The sequence below is a fragment of the Rhagoletis zephyria genome, unplaced genomic scaffold, assembly GCF_001687245.7.
Source record: "Rhagoletis zephyria isolate East Lansing unplaced genomic scaffold, Rhagoletis_zephyria_1.1 Rzeph_scaffold_03573, whole genome shotgun sequence".
Lineage (NCBI taxonomy): Eukaryota > Metazoa > Arthropoda > Insecta > Diptera > Tephritidae > Rhagoletis > Rhagoletis zephyria.
The window spans coordinates 470-16,189 of NW_016160656.1; the positions used below are offsets into that span (position 1 = coordinate 470).

The 15,720-nt window shown below is 34.5% G+C and overlaps 3 protein-coding genes and 1 long non-coding RNA gene across 6 annotated transcripts; 2 read left to right on the forward strand and 2 right to left on the reverse strand.

Moving 5' to 3' along the window:
- Nucleotides 1-3,787: 3,787 nt before the first annotated feature.
- DEF8 (differentially expressed in FDCP 8 homolog) lies at nt 3,788-6,207 on the reverse strand. Of its 2 annotated transcripts, XM_017624346.1 has the most exons (3): nt 5,404-6,207; nt 5,137-5,181; nt 3,788-4,809 (listed from the first exon to the last, which is right to left on the reverse strand). In XM_017624346.1, exons 1-3 carry the CDS (start codon nt 6,080-6,082, stop codon nt 4,082-4,084), a joined length of 1,452 nt encoding a protein of 483 aa, XP_017479835.1. In that variant the 5' UTR covers nt 6,083-6,207; the 3' UTR covers nt 3,788-4,081. The 2 variants fall into 2 exon arrangements, with proteins under 2 accessions (XP_017479835.1, XP_017479836.1); XM_017624347.1 differs by lacking the exon at nt 5,137-5,181 and having other exon boundaries at nt 3,789-4,809; nt 5,404-6,206.
- Nucleotides 6,208-7,566: 1,359 nt separating this feature from the next.
- LOC108369270 (uncharacterized) lies at nt 7,567-7,831 on the reverse strand. Its single transcript, XR_001848476.1, has 2 exons — nt 7,761-7,831; nt 7,567-7,724 (listed from the first exon to the last, which is right to left on the reverse strand). It is a non-coding gene; the product is annotated as an uncharacterized LOC108369270 (long non-coding RNA).
- On the forward strand, nt 7,718-10,067 carry LOC108369266 (uncharacterized). Of its 2 annotated transcripts, XR_001848475.1 has the most exons (6): nt 7,718-7,872; nt 7,929-8,656; nt 8,715-8,933; nt 9,014-9,161; nt 9,224-9,397; nt 9,433-9,466. XR_001848475.1 is itself a non-coding variant. In XM_017624352.1 (5 exons), the coding sequence occupies exons 1-5, from the start codon at nt 7,860-7,862 to the stop codon at nt 9,337-9,339; spliced, it is 1,224 nt and encodes a 407-aa protein (XP_017479841.1). In that variant the 5' UTR covers nt 7,718-7,859; the 3' UTR covers nt 9,340-10,067. The 2 variants fall into 2 exon arrangements, 1 of the variants encoding a protein (XP_017479841.1); XM_017624352.1 differs by having other exon boundaries at nt 9,224-10,067.
- Nucleotides 10,068-10,099: 32 nt separating this feature from the next.
- Nucleotides 10,100-14,296, forward strand: Gdap1 (ganglioside induced differentiation associated protein 1). Its single transcript, XM_017624355.1, has 4 exons — nt 10,100-10,911; nt 11,913-12,105; nt 13,335-13,517; nt 13,583-14,296. The coding sequence occupies exons 1-4, from the start codon at nt 10,750-10,752 to the stop codon at nt 14,071-14,073; spliced, it is 1,029 nt and encodes a 342-aa protein (XP_017479844.1). The 5' UTR covers nt 10,100-10,749; the 3' UTR covers nt 14,074-14,296.
- The last annotated feature ends 1,424 nt before the right edge of the window (nt 14,297-15,720 follow it).

Below are 15,720 nucleotides of genomic sequence, written 5' to 3' on the forward strand. Positions count from 1 at the left end.
AAGAAGTGTAAAGAAATTTAATAATATACATATATGAGTTATTAGTAAAAAAAAGACAACGAAAGCGTTTCTCTCAGTGGCAAGATAAGAGACAAGAAACACGCACCAAAAAGTGGGTATTTATGAATTTGTAAAATTTTCGGGTGATTTTTTTTCGTGCGAAACTCAAGATAGGGCAGAATATTTTTTAAATTTACTTTTTGAGAAATTTTCTCTTTTCGATTTCAAAGTTTGTATTAAAACACCCGCTACAAGAAAAATATTAATCTTATTTCAATTTGTGTTATATTATATTGAAACAACATATTTTAGCTATCGTTATGTATCCAATTTTCCTTCATAAATTAGTTACGTGATTTTTAATTAATTTACTTTATCTCAAAATTTTCGCATACACAAATGACAAATAGTACTGAATCCTACAAATTTTTAACTCATCTTTTCGCCTCGCTTCTCACAATTTTTATGGACTAACACCACACTGCGTAATATTTATGGAGTGGTCCTAAAAACATTCAAACATAGTAAAATATGCATAGAATATAGATAAATAGTAACAAGTCAAAAACTTATATAACCCGGGAATATTTAAAAAAAATCAATTGAATAAACCAAGGAATTTCGATAAACTAATAAGTTTAATGCCTCAATAAATTCCGACAACTATACATAATCATTAAATATCGATAACCGGTAAGCTCGACAAATTCGATACATTAGGATAGCTCGATAAAAAGTGATCTCCACGAGCACTGCCAATTACGTAGTTCGCTTCTGAATTAAGCTGATGCCACATAAAACTTTTGCTTCGCTTTACGTGACAGATTCGCTTTGACAGATAAGATGAATTGTATGAAAATGCACAAATAATGCCACATAAATCGTTTAAGCTGCAGCGCGAAGCGAAAAGATGGCCAACTCCCATCTTTTTGCGCGCTTTGACAATCAGCCGGTTTAATATTTATTTTGTTTCGTCCAAATTCNGCAGCGCGAAGCGAAAAGATGGTCAACTCCCATCTTTTTGCGCGCTTTGACAATCAGCCGGTTTAATATTTATTTTGTTTCGTCCAAATTCGGGTTTTCATGCAGAAACATAAAACTTAATTACATTGCTGATAATTTTAAAGCAAAATATATAAAATCCACAGCAACTTTTACGAGTACAAAATTGCCTTGTTGGCGTTCATTGTGGCATACCTTTTGCGTCAGGCGCTTTGCTGGCAAAGTTATAAATGTCACGCAAAGCTACAAAGTTTTATCTGGCATCAGCTTTACTTTGGTGAATTATCCCGTTTACACGACTCATCCCTAATTGGATTTGACAATTCATTGTGTTTTTCTTCCTCCCCTTCTTTGTTTTGATTTTTTTCTTTCTCTCTTGCTTTGACAACTGAGTTCGATAAATTTCCGATTAAAATTAGAGATGGTAATTGGATCTGAATTATCTAGAAATCATGAACCAAAAAGACAAGATCACGCGGGCAGGAGAGTAGCCCGTTAGAATCGCATTAAGGAAAAAAGTTGAACGACTTTGACATTAGCCGTTTATTTACATTTCTTCGTTGTTTACAATTTGGTGGTGGCTTTTTACTGCAATTTTCTTCATATTCGCTTGTGACAACGTGTGTACACATAAGATAAAGAATAATTTAACACAACGGCATGCTTTTTAGAAGAATTTGCATAATAAAAATCATTTTTCATGCGTTCAACAATTTCGCGGTTTTCTCCGTTCTCTTCGTTGTTTACTTCTTACAGCAAAGATGGCGTCGAGATTTCGGCAGCTAGAAAATAACTTTTTTCGTTCTTTCCGTCCCGCGTGATCTTGTGTCTTTCGTTCATGTCTAGAAATGAGGTAATTCCAAAGAACGTAGATAACAAGAAGGGACAACTCGTTATAATTGTGGCAAAAGTGCGCAACAGGGGCGTGCCTTCTCTTTTCATCCAATCAAAAAACGCACTAGAGCAAAAGAGAAGGCACGCCCCTGTTGCGCACTTTCGCTACAATTATAGCGAGTTGTCCCTTCTTGTTATCTACGTTGCTCCCAATTAAGCAGCACAAGCTGCTCCAGACGTGGGCACCCGACCGAAACTAAATGTCGTTCTCGAATTTTTTTTTTGCAAGAACGCTTCAAAACCAAAACCGAAATGCGAACAAAACTGTCGAGAACAACGTTCTCAATGCGAATTATATAAGAACGAACCCCTGTAGAACGTTCCCAAAGAGAACAAAATGCGAACAATACTTTCGGGAACATTTCTAAGCGAACAAAATGGGAACAAAAGTCTCCGGAACGTTTTGGCAAAGAATAAAAGTCTTTGGTACTTTCTCTCGAAGAACAATTTGGGAACTAGAGTCTCAGGAACTTTCTGACAGAGAACGAAACGGGAACCCTGAACTATTCGCGAAGAAAGGAAGCAAGAACACAATCTTTCTCAAAGCGTTCCATTGGTTTGAAATGTTTGAATAGTAAATTTAATCAAAAAAAACTGAAAGATACCCAGTAGATAATTTCAGGAGTTAAAAGCCCTTCCGGAAGGCCTTCCTGAGAATCAAGAGGCCTTCCACTCTACATTCCTTTCTCCTTTCCTTTCCTTTTTTTGTATGGAGTGGCAGAAATTGAAGGCCTTCCTCTTTCACTACCCATAGAAGGCTTTCCAGAAAGGCTTTTATAGGACGTGCTTCAGAAGGCCTTTTGGAGGAGTTCTTTTAAAGTTGCTTCTTTAATTTATAAAATTCATACATCTTTGAAGTATTTGCTTAAGGTTTGTATCAAATTTGTGTTATTGCAACTTAAAATGTTTACTAAAATTCATTTGTAATGCTAAATAATGTAAATTTATGCATTCGCATAAATTGTAAATGGATAAACCCTTATTGGGTAGGCCTCTTAGAATGGCTTCACTTAAGAAGGCCTACCTAAATTATCTTCTGGGTAATTATGCAAACAAAGTAAACGAAAGATTTAAGACACGAACTTTCCTTGTAAATAAAATGAAAAATTGTTCCATAAATGGATAGTTCATCCTCATGATAAACGACTTAGAAGTTTAAATGATCCAACTTTCCTCTGGCTTAGAATTAACAATCGTGGTACTCACTGAATCGATTTTTCATCCCACGACGCAGGCGTCCGCCCCTCTCATTCTTAACATAATTTTTCCATAACCTTTGTTCTCTAGCAGAACGTTTCCCAGGCTTTTCTTCTGGTTTGAACCTACTTTTCTCATTGGAAACGTTTCCGAAAGTTTCGTTCTCATTCGCATTTTGTTCCTTACGGAACGTTCCTTTGTGGGAACGTTCTTGACATTACGCTTTGTTCTCGTGCAGAATTAAACCAAAACAGGAACGTATTTTCGGTCCCTGGTTCTAACGTTGGTCTATAGGAAATTTTCGAAATAATTTGTGATTGTGTTTGAGATTTTAAAACGAAAATGTAATTTTATTGGAGTATATAGGGTAAACTGTTCTAGTTGGGATATATAGATATACATATGTATGTGTACAGAGTGTCCTAGACCACCTGTCCAACCCCGAGCATCCCCGACTTGGCGATTCATATTTTTTCGTTTTCCAATAAAAACATTTTTGTCCATTTCAGAAGTCCAGGACAAGTTGAAGTCAGAACGTCATTAAAGCTGATGCCAGATAAAACTTTGTGGCTTTGCGTGACATTTATAACTTTACCAGCAAAGCGCCAGATGCAAAAGATATGCCACAATGAACGCCAAGAAAACAATTTTGTTCTTCTTTTAAGGATCTATTGATTTTAGATGCTTNGCATAAAAATCGTTAAATCGTTATTAAAACAACAGATTTGTAAAATAATAGCTAGAGAAAATACCGCCTCTCAAGGCAATGCCTTCAAAGAAAAACCATTTTTTCGCTCTCCTGTAAAATTTGAGTGCCGTAAGATAGGTGGTTTTGCGGTGGGCGGTTTTGCAAAAACATAGACGGTATACACTTGATATATGTAATTCACATAGTATATACAAAAACAGTTAAATGTAGAAAAATATATTTATGTATGTATGTATGTATCAGCATCTTTTTAAATTCTTGATTAATAGACATAATAAACTATTCTGTTTCGTCAGCATCACTTGTATCATCACCGTTTTTACTCTCCAACTGAATTTTTCTTTCTTGCATTCTCACGCATTTCGGACAAACCATATTTTTCCGGGTCATGCAGACACGATGGTAAATTGAATTACATTTATCACACATAATGCAGCCATCATCGAAAGGAAATATTACTTCATTATTCCCGCATATTTCGCAAATATATGCTTTGGCTCGACATATCTGACAATTCCGTATATGCCGATCGAATGCGTTAAACAATTTTTGTATACAATCGATTAGAATGCCTTTTTCAATAAGCTCCAAGTCACTTATTGAAAAGAATTCGGTGGATTGAATGAGGTGACGTCGCGAATCGTTCCCACCTGCAGTATCGTTGGTAAGGTGAGCGATTATTTGCTTATCTATAAGTTTTTCCTCAGCTGCTGTACGACATTTTAATAAATATTTCCTCATATAGAATAAATTTTGTCGCAACTTTTTCACGGTACCCATCTTTTCCAAGAATACAAACAGCTTTGGATTAGCTTCCTCTAGCTTAATAACCGGTTTATAGTGGAATAGAGAAATTTCTTGCAGCGAGGCACGAGATACTTTGTGTTGCATAAAATCCCAATTATGAACTACTCGAGCAGGAATAATGCTACTATCGTTCCAATGGCAATTTGGGCAATAGTATAGGCCACTATAGTCGCACAAACGCGGTTCAATCCAGGAATTTTCTACAAACATATCAGAGAACGTAACGATTAAAAATTTCATTATAAAAAAATCGCAATGAGTTGTAAAATGCAATAATAGGAATCAGTAAATTTTTATGACAGCATCTGATTTAAAAGAAACCATAAACCTATGCGAAATTAAGTAATTAAAATTAGTAGATATTAATTGGCATGGTGCTGGGGAAATTATAACTATTTTGACATTTTTATTGTGTAAAATATTAGAAAAATAATAATATAAATAAAACTAATACTCATAAACCGTACTACCAATGCAACGAATTGTAAATGGACTTAATTTGTTACAACTTATAACAAAATCTTTACCCTGTTTTTTATTTGAGCCAAAACAGCTAACCGACTTGGGTAGTGCTAAATGAAAATAAAAACATAAATTAAAGAAATACATATAAACTAGAAATATACAAAAAGATTCCTACTTAATTCGTTCTAAAATTGTTTTCCGATCTTACATTCTTATATACTTAAGTATGTAGTATGTATGCATGATACAAGTTCTTATAATGATATATATCATGGTATGTACATATGTATAAAAATAGGTATGAATATGTATTATAAGTTTAAACTTACTGAAATTTAGCAGAATTCCACACTCAGCACACTTGTATCGCTGCGCTGCCAAACCGATTTCTGGACAGATTTCATCGATGGGATACCGGCGTTCCGATGCTACGACATGTGCACATATACGCACCACACTGTCCACACACTTTTGATGGGCCAGAAAATTGCAATCGCTACAGATATAACAAGCTTGTATCATACGCCATATGATACCACTGCAATGGTCACAATATTGACGGGTACCAATGTGTCCACCACGTTGTACATTAAAGTGATGACCCACAACTGTTTTCACATGAGGTGCCAATTCTAAAGGATCCGCTTGTGCCGACTCTAACTCTTTCAGTGAATAGCGCAAATCAACTAAATGGCGGACCAGCCAACGTCTTTCTTCACTGCATTCATCGGAAAGCATGACCAAATCCCGACAATGGGCAATAGCTGCTTCCAAATCTTGTGCGTTGGCGTCAGAAGTAAAGATTAAACGCCATTGTTCTTTTACTAAAGATGCTGGTATTGGATAGGATCTATCACTTTGCGACGCAGTAGAGCTAACATCGTCGTCATGAACACCAGTGGCACTATTATTAACACTATTCTGCTGCAACAAACTGGAAGCACTTTCGCTGATGAACGTAGTCAATGCTCCGGGTATACTGGCTAAACTACCTCGAATAGGATTCATTTTTTACCCCTTGAAAACAGTCAAAACATTTAATCACAAGAATTTCATATACAAATAACACAAGAACAAATAATTAAACATACAAAACCCAAATAAAAACAGCTGTTATTCAGGGCATCGCGGAATGCAGTATGGTTAGGGTTGTAGTTTTGTGGAAAAAATCGAGTTTATCATCTCGATAAAACGTGTTAAAGGGCGGAATACACAACGCAAGCGGCTTGACGCTACTATGCGAAAAACAGCCTTTGCTATTCATATTTCGCCATGCACCAAGCAAACATGACTGGTTTAAGGAATAATATTAGTTTTACTCTGGTCCACAATGTAAAAGAGCTTGGTTTTGTTCCATTTTTCTCTCTTACGTCCTCATTCGGAGAAAATTCCATTGCGAATGAGGCAATTTTATCATACACAATGCAAGCGGTTTAATGAAACGTCAACATGGCGGCCATAAAATCAAAAAATTTTGATTTTTCTTCAAATTTCCTTCAAGCGGCTTGTCAAACCTTCAAATACCCCTATACACAACACAAATTTCTTCAAGTAATGGGATATTTCGCTTGGTTTGTCAAGCCGCTTGTCAAATCAAACCCACTTTTTGTTGTCAAATCAAAATTTTTTGGTTTTCCGGCCGCCATGTTAACTCATGATCATTTGCAACAGGATTTCTACCGAGTGAGTGCGTAATGGAGAAAAATTTAAGAAAACCAAACTTTTTGACATGGTGCACCGGAGACAACCAAATTTGACAAGGGATGACGGAAAATCGTTCCACATTACATCACACTCCTACCCTGTCGGAAATACCAACAACAAAAATGAGAATAAAATTCTTTGCTTAAACATGACAAGTTTGCGTGGTGTATGGCAAAATCGCAAAAGCAGGTTTGAAGTCTGTTTGACAAGCCGCTTGTGTGGTGTATTTCGCTCTCTATTAATTCAAAATATGGAGAATTAAAAACTTTAGAAAATAAAAATAGGTTGCTGCCTTACCGGTTCTGCAAATACAGTTTTCCTCTGCAAGCAGGTAAGGTATATTCAGCTCCGCAAAAATCAAGTGAAATTTGTGGCAGAGATATCGGACCTCGACACACTACTCTATTTAGACCGTCTGAAACCGGGCGAGAAGAGCAGAGAGTAGTAGTTTATCTCAGCCTCTCGTCCCCTCTCGACCGCGAAAAACCGCTTTCAAACGGCCTGAAAATACTAGTGTGTCGAGGCTCATGAAATATGTTCGATAAGTCTCTGTATACGATTACTTTGAAAATAAATAAAATACTCATAAAATCGAGTGTGACTCGAAATTTTGTAATAACTACCGATTACTGAAAAATCGCCATTACTAATAAAACATATGATCTGTTCATTTGTGTGTAAACATCCTTGTTGTTGAATCGCTATTTGTTATTTGTATAAATATAGCTAATTATTGACGAAGCAACATTAAATAGTGATCTTGATTCTAAAGTAGTTTGGTATTTTTGCAAATTTCTTGTCAGTTATTACTTAGTGAGTCACCCTGCGTATTTTTTCTTGGGGATCTGGGATCTTTAGAATCAGTTCATCGACTCTCCGCTCACTAGTGCTAGGTTAACGAAATAAAAATACTTGAACCTGGCATTATATGGATCAGGAGTGATTCCTTGCCATTTAACATACGCACAAACCGCTTATTAACAAAAAAAGTTAAATAAAAAAAGATAAGTTCGAGGTCTGGAAATTGAACAAATGCACATAAAGGCAAGTCAATAAACCTCGGAGGCTAGATATACGAAACATGTTTGAGTATGGTAAATAAAATAGTGTTAAGTAGCAATAGCACACACATAACTTTTCTCAATTTTAGACTGGGATACATTTTCCTCGCAGGAAGCGAAAATAAATACCAAAGACACTGACTCAAAGAATACAACTTTTAAAAGAAATGATAGCCAAGCTCAGAGTGAAACGAACGACCCAATTTCAACCGGAAAAAGTAGCATACATTCAGGGTGTAATTCAAGCTTCCAAGAGGGAAACGTACTCTCATTTGAATATCATCTTAACATTGACACTGTTTGCAGAACGTGCTTAAAAAAAATTGATGCAAGCATTCCGAACACATCCACTATTAAATCGCATTATCAAATTTTTGATACTGCAAATCTCGCGAAGAAACTAACCTCCTGTACATCTTTAAAAATTGAGCAAACGGATAAGTATCCCAAATACTTGTGCAACAGTTGCTTCAATAAAGTCAATGATTTTTACCAATTTCAAAGTATGTGTGTGGAGTCGATGCAGCAATTTTGCCAAATGTTCTTGGTTCCAGTCAGTCAAATTACTTTTGATACCGAAGTTCCTCGAATTAAAACAGAACTTGACTGTGATGACCCACTGCATTCTGAAGCGTTTTGTGATTCCATCGAAGACGCCAAACAATCATCATGCTTTGTTGATAACTCTAACTCAGTGATAGAAAAAGACCAGCTACCATTAGGTGATACCAACTCCTTGATGCAATGTCAGGTTGAGTACAGGGATAACAATAGTTTACTCCAACCACTTCGGCACGCACTATTCCAAGAGAAAAATGTAAGTATCGCGGGTTTTGTTAATCCTGATATATTAGTACTTAATACTTGATCCACAGAGTAAAAAGGAGGGTACAATAGAAGAAAGTTTCCAAAATAAAATGGATGAACTACTAAGGCGCCAAACGGAAATTGTGAAAATTGTTGCAGAGAACAATGTTCTATTGCGAGAAAGTTTAGGGATGTCTTCTGTCTCTTCCATCAAATTCCCATTAGAAACGGATGATAAGTTGGAAGAACTAGAAGCGCGACTAAAAGTGGAAAGCAAGGCAGAAATTGTAAGCCCAAATGCCTTCAAAAATAATAAAAACCCATAAAAAAAATAAGCAATTTAAAAATGTTTAATATTCGCTTACAGGTTGGTATTCTTAGAAGAATAACTTGCGGAAAAATAAAGGGTATTGATGCGATATTTGGAAAGCAAGTAGTTATGGGATTCAATTATAACGGAGATAAAGGCAAAAAGCCTTTAAAATTTTTCAAAAATTTCCTAAATGCTCTATACGGTAGGCGATTACCTAAGGATCCATTTGTGAAATTGTTTAACGAATTATTTTCTTCCTTATAGAAGCCACCTACGAAGAGGGCAGAACTTTTGACGAATTTTTAATAAGTCTTCGGCAAGAATTTAAAAGAGTGAAAAATCGGTTTTGTAAACAGAAGAGTAGAAAGAACAACCGTTAGCATGTAACTTATAGTTTATATTGCACACCTGCATCTAAAGTGAGCTAACTAAAAAATCATACCGGACATTATAACTGCTTGTGAATCGTACAAATTCAACGCGATTAATACAAAAACAGGTACAACAATAGTTTTTTAGTTAGAGTATGTAATAATAAAAAAAATGCATTACTTGGAGGTATGTCCTATGAATTGATTTATGCAAAAAATCGTCCTAGGTGTGCGATATGTACTATTCAGTATTAGTTAGTTGTAAGGTATTTTTATGATTTTTTAATAGATAAATACTACGAACAAAAATTTCACAATGTTTGTAAAGTTAAGTATAGGAATAAAACCACACCTAAAAATTACTTCACTTTACTAGACAATAAATTATTTGTGTTTGTTAATCACTCTTAACATTTGTCATATAAAAGGTAACGAATAAGGCTAGTTAAAATAGTGTAACCCACGCGAAAGTTCACAGAGATTGTAGGTTGGTTACTGGGCAGCCTTGGTAAGTGGTTATAATTCATATTCAATTTCCAACAATAAACTGCTAAAAATAAAAGTCATAATATCCTATAAAGTGTGAATACCTACTGTAATTGTAGGCATAAAGCCGCCTGTTCGACTTGAAGTAGAGGAATAGCGTGAAGAAAATTAAAATTTGTAATCAACTGTGTCCGTTATGAAGTGATACTAATTTCTATAAATTTATGATTAGGATTACCTAAGAGAATTTTGTATTGCTTAAGAGAATTTTTAAATACAAACGGTGAGGAAATAAAAAGTAGCTGTTTGTTTATACCAAATCTCTCTTTTTTGCGTTCAAAATCTCTGCGTTATTTAAACTCGTAACCTTGTCTAGTAATTGTTTACTAGCGAGAAATTTGATTTTTTTTTCTTATAGTCACAACCCTTTAGCACGGAATCTACTACGTCATAGAACTGTGCATATACATAGAAATATGTGTGTACAAATCTGCATTATTATGTGTTTACACATATACATATATATGTATTTACACAACTACAATAACATGGAAGTACTAACTGATTTTTTTATTTCTCTGTGTAATTTGGAGTTAAGCCAATTTTGATACCGGCCGCAACAGTTAACTACGAAACTCCATCGCGCTCAGTACATTTTAGCCGTTGCCGTCTAACTCGTCTGCAAATATACGCTCCTAAAAGGCATATCACACATACATATATATATATATAAATAAGTACATATATGCACATTGATATCGGGTATCCGAAAAATTGAAAAGCTGAGCATGTGATAAAACTTAAAGAACTTTTTACTTTTGATGTTATAACGTTTATATTTTTCAAGTTACCAAAGTGTGTACGCGTTTTACATTAGATATTCGTACTTTTCACCATATTTTTTGAAAAGTTCTTCGTAACGGTATATTTAGAATGAGTGAAAACAATGTTGATTCAGCTGCAACATCCAAGACAGCATCAACTCCACCCGTGACACCGCCTCCAACTCCTATACCGAAGGAATTTAAGGCGCCACAATTTCAAGATGACAGCCTAATACTTTATTTTCATCCATATAATTTCCATTCGCAAAAAGTAGGTATAAAATATGAGATCATGTGATTGATTCATGCTTTCGCAGTTGAGCGCAAGCCCTTGTCCGTACTTGACAATTATCAAATTAACTATAAAATAATATGTATATAAAAACCAACCCATAATGAGAAGTGCTCAAAAAAAAACAAATAAATCAAATTAGAATATTAAATTCGAAATTGTACTATACGTACATAAGTGTGAAATTTTGCTAAAGTTGTGAGTATGTATGTATGTACGTAGATGTTTAGTACTCACAGCTTCATGTCTGAAAAGCAAACAATGGATAATAAGTTGAATATAATCATTCTGTAAACAAGCGTTTATGCATACATAAATACATATACATATAATAACACGCATATGAATGCAGACATATCGTCGCTTAAAGTACAAAACCGCGTATCGTCATTCTGCAAAACCACGTAACTGACATTTGCTGCCAAAAATTGGATTAGCTCATCAAGCTCTTGGCTCAATCCTTATCCATTCATCCTGAAATATACTAGCCAGAAATGCGATTGCTTTATAAAATAGAGAACCATTTTGAAATATGGGTGTTTTTACTCTCTCGAAAATAATTTATGCAACCTCACATACGCGGTTTTGCATTTTGTTGATACGCGGTTTTGTACTGTAAACGACGATATGTATGTACATGCACATTTACAGCTAAGCTAGTTGCATCATGAAATAATAAATAAAATCATATATCGTCAACATCAATGCAAAAGGCCCCTCTGCAATTTTCTTGAAAATTCTTTTTTTTTTTACATTTTTCATTGGTTTATTGTAAGAATCGCCACCATATTAAAATTTAAAGGCATACCCTAAAAAAAATGTCATTTATTGGCGTTTTTAGATGAGCTCTGTATCATATTATTGTACGTATGTATGTAAATTTAATTGAGGATGATATTTATTAACAGTTTTTATAGCTTTTAAATGAATTTCTTAAATTATTTAATATTGAAATAAAAATTAAAACTCCGCAATTCAAGGTTATTCTGGTACTTTACGAAAAGAATATCGACTTTGTGCCATATGCCATCGACTTGGCAAATGGCGAGCAATATTCAACGTGGTTCCTTAATCTAAATCCCAAGGCAGACGTACCTGTTCTGCAAGATGGCGCTTTTATCATACCAGATTCGAATCACATCATTAGTTATGTGGAAAATAAGTTTAGGGGAGGTGAGTATATATGCGCNGGCGAGCAATATTCAACGTGGTTCCTTAATCTAAATCCCAAGGCAGACGTACCTGTTCTGCAAGATGGCGCTTTTATCATACCAGATTCGAATCACATCATTAGTTATGTGGAAAATAAATTTAGGGGAGGTGAGTATATATGCGCATATATATAAATGTATGAATTTAATAAGATATATCGTCCCCCTTATGTCATATACAAATTTAAGAGTACCGTTAATTTCTTCATGATCCAATGCACTAAATCAAATTACCTGGGAGGTGCCACCTTGCCTTTCAAAAAAGAATTGTGGAAATCGGTTAACGTGGTCCAAAATTATGCGGTAACATACATAAAAGAAAAAAATATTCCGACGAATTGATAACCGCCTCCTTTTTTGAAGTCGGTTAAAAATGTTGGGAAATCAAGTTTGAAGGTTTTTTATTTATGAGAAAATTGNACCGCCTCCTTTTTTGAAGTCGGTTAAAAATGTTGGGAAATCAAGTTTGATTTTTTTTTTTTTTATGAGAAAATTTTAATATAAGTGGTTTCCGGGTACGAATGGTATTCTCGGTCAAGTCCACCCAATAACTCAAAATTGGTAAATTTGCACATTGCACATGCTTCTGGCATAAGGGTGACGATATGTAAATAGTGGGAGCAAATAGTAGTTACAAATTTAGAATATTTTTGTTTTGTTACTCATTTAAATTGTTTTACATACAAATTTTTAAAAATTTAGGCATATTAATAAGAGTTCAACTTGGTTTTACCAAAGTTTTGAATATTTATTTTCTCAAATTTTTTAACGGCACTTTTTACTTCCCCACAGCTATGCATAGTGCCTTAAAACCGCGCGGTAACAATGAGGACGAATACAAAAAAATGGAGTTTTTCGAGACCATAACTAGTCGATTGCCTGTAGGTGCGCTTAGTTTGGGTTCTTTCATTCATGATGATCTAAAATTAGCACCGAAACCGCCATTTATTGGGCCAATACGCAAATCATGCTTGANATGGTATTCTCGGTCAAGTCCACCCAATAACTCAAAATTGGTAAATTTGCACATTGCACATGCTTCTGGCATAAGGGTGACGATATGTAAATAGTGGGAGCAAATAAGAGTTTGTACAAATTTGGGCATTTTAATAAGAGTTCAACTTGGTTTTACCAAAGTTTTGAATATTAATTTTCTCAAATGTTTTAACGGCACTTTTTACTTCCCCACAGCTATGCATAGTGCCTTAAAACCGCGCGGTAACAATGAGGACGAATACAAAAAAATGGAGTTTTTCGAGACCATAACTAGTCGATTGCCTGTAGGTGCGCTTAGTTTGGGTTCTTTCATTCATGATGATCTAAAATTAGCACCGAAACCGCCATTTATTGGGCCAATACGCAAATCATGCTTGAGTAAGATTTAATCTGCTTATTTAATTTTTTATTTTTTATAAATTGTGAACTCTTCTTTTTTCCAGAGAATAATGAGAAAGTTTACGAAATATTAAAAAGATCCATTGATGATGCAGAAACTAATAAAATTAATCTATTGCGCAAACTAGATTTGCAAGATAGACGCAAAAGGCTGGTCCAATCTCGTGTGGAATTTCAGAAAATCCTTGACGCAGTCGAAAATGTTTTGCGTTATATCGACAATGATTTTAAGGAAAATCCTGGACGTGAATGGCTTATTTCAAACGAATATTCCTTAGCTGATGTGAGTTTCGGTTTATTACTGCATAGGCTATATCAGTTGGGTTTCGAAAATTACTACTGGTCGTATGGTAAAATGCCATACGTCGAAAGTTATTTTCTGCGTTTCAGAAAACGTACAGCCTATCAAAAGCTAATGCCTAGCAATTTTAAAATACTAAAAGATATTTGGCAGAACACACCTTCGAATTATAAGATCGGTGCCGGTGCCGGATTTCTGGGTATGGCCATGTTTGCAGCTCTAGCGCACAAATAATTGTATAGATTTTTACCGGTAGATTTGAGGGCTATGTGCAATTTAAGACCATCAGTATTCAACCACCATGGAATCCGATAATACGTATAGCAACAGCTGCATCTTCTACATGGCAAATGCAACAACTTTTAAATTTATAACAGGTGTCGGTAATAGAGGAACTTCATGTATTGCGGTATAGGTATTTGTTTTTAGAGAGTTGTATCAAATGTACGAACTTTATTGTATTAACCATGATAAAAACATAACAAGGTAGAACCGTTCTCTCAATTTGTCGGCCATGATTTTTTTTTGAACTTTGCCAACATCTTAAAATCATATAAAAGTGAAAATAAAAAATTGAAATTGTTCGAAATTGTTGTTGCTTGAGATTGAAAATGAAAATGTGTGTGTGAGTTTGTGAGTAAATTTAAAAATTAAATTGTTTGGAAACGTCAAGAATTTCAAAAGTGACTCTCAGCGGTTCTACCTTACTATATTTTTATCATGGTATTAACAGTTTTTTTACTAAATCAATTTTTTGTTTCAAACAAATAAAGTTGATTTCTTTCAGTAAAAAAAAAACTTAAAAATACGGGATCACATGGTTTGTGCGACCTAAAGGAAAACAACTGGATTTACTTCATTTCTGTATTATAACCCTGTTTTTGCCTTTTTTAAATCGTCACATGTTAAGGCAATAACAAGCGCTGTAGAATTGCTAGAATTGAAGATAAGCGACTATATCACATTACATTCATATACCACAATACCCGAAGTTCCTCTAGACTCTTTGCATCAGGAGTAGTATACAATTAGTCATAACAGGAATCGACTATTACAAAAGCATATCGTCGATGTTTTTGCAAAACCGTCCATCGACCAGTTGCAAAACGCCCAAAATCGCCGTTGTGGCAAAATGAGATTTGATAACCTTGAACTCCACAATGAGATTTATGCTAAACAATCACAAAATCGTTATTAAAACAACAGATTTGTATAATAATAGCTAGAGTAAAATACCGCCTCTCAAGGCAATGCCTTAAAAGAAAAACCGTTTTTTCGACTCTCCTGTAAAATTTGAGTGCCGTAAGATAGGCGGTTTTGCAATTGGTCGATGGGCGGTTTTGCAAAAACATCGACGATATGTACATATGTATTGTAATTGTCCGCTGGCATTTTAACTAATTATCAAACCTCAATGAAATGAATTAATGTAGATTTTCTTTAACTTAAATATGACTTCGATGTACATACTACATACATACATTTGTAAATTAAAATAAGCAATTTGTTTTCGAAAAAATATGCTTGACAAAATAAAATATAAAAATTTAAAGGGTATATTTACTTGCCACTTTCAGCAAGTTTTAATAAAAACCCAGTGTTACAATGGAAGTAGTAAAAGGAATTTATGTTATTAGCTGATTAAAGCGTAGAAAAATAGGTGATCTACTAGAGTTTCTTGTCATATAAGAAAGGATTTACAACATTCGATTCAAGAATCAATATTAAATACATATTTCGAACTTAGTGACTACAATTCCAATTTGCCGTTACCTCCTTAATAAGCCTCAATATGTACCATTTGGACCATTTACAATTTTTATCTTATCACTAAACAACAAAAACGATAAAAACAATGATTTTACACACAAACAAGTATCT

Coding starts and splice junctions, on each gene's coding strand:
- DEF8 (XM_017624346.1), bottom strand. CDS start 6,082: ATGAATCCTATTCGAGGTAGTTTAGCCAGTATACCCGGAGCATTGACT. Junction 5,182..5,403: donor TGGAATTCTGCTAAATTTCA/GTAAGTTTAAAC, acceptor ATTTTCATTTAG/CACTACCCAAGTCGGTTAGC. Junction 4,810..5,136: donor TGGCTCAAATAAAAAACAGG/GTAAAGATTTTG, acceptor ATATGTTTGTAG/AAAATTCCTGGATTGAACCG.
- LOC108369266 (XM_017624352.1), top strand. Junction 8,657..8,714: donor CACTATTCCAAGAGAAAAAT/GTAAGTATCGCG, acceptor CTTGATCCACAG/AGTAAAAAGGAGGGTACAAT. Junction 9,162..9,223: donor TTTCCTAAATGCTCTATACG/GTAGGCGATTAC, acceptor TCTTCCTTATAG/AAGCCACCTACGAAGAGGGC.
- Gdap1 (XM_017624355.1), top strand. CDS start 10,750: ATGAGTGAAAACAATGTTGATTCAGCTGCAACATCCAAGACAGCATCA. Junction 12,106..13,334: donor GGAAAATAAGTTTAGGGGAG/GTGAGTATATAT, acceptor ACTTCCCCACAG/CTATGCATAGTGCCTTAAAA. Junction 13,518..13,582: donor AATACGCAAATCATGCTTGA/GTAAGATTTAAT, acceptor TCTTTTTTCCAG/AGAATAATGAGAAAGTTTAC.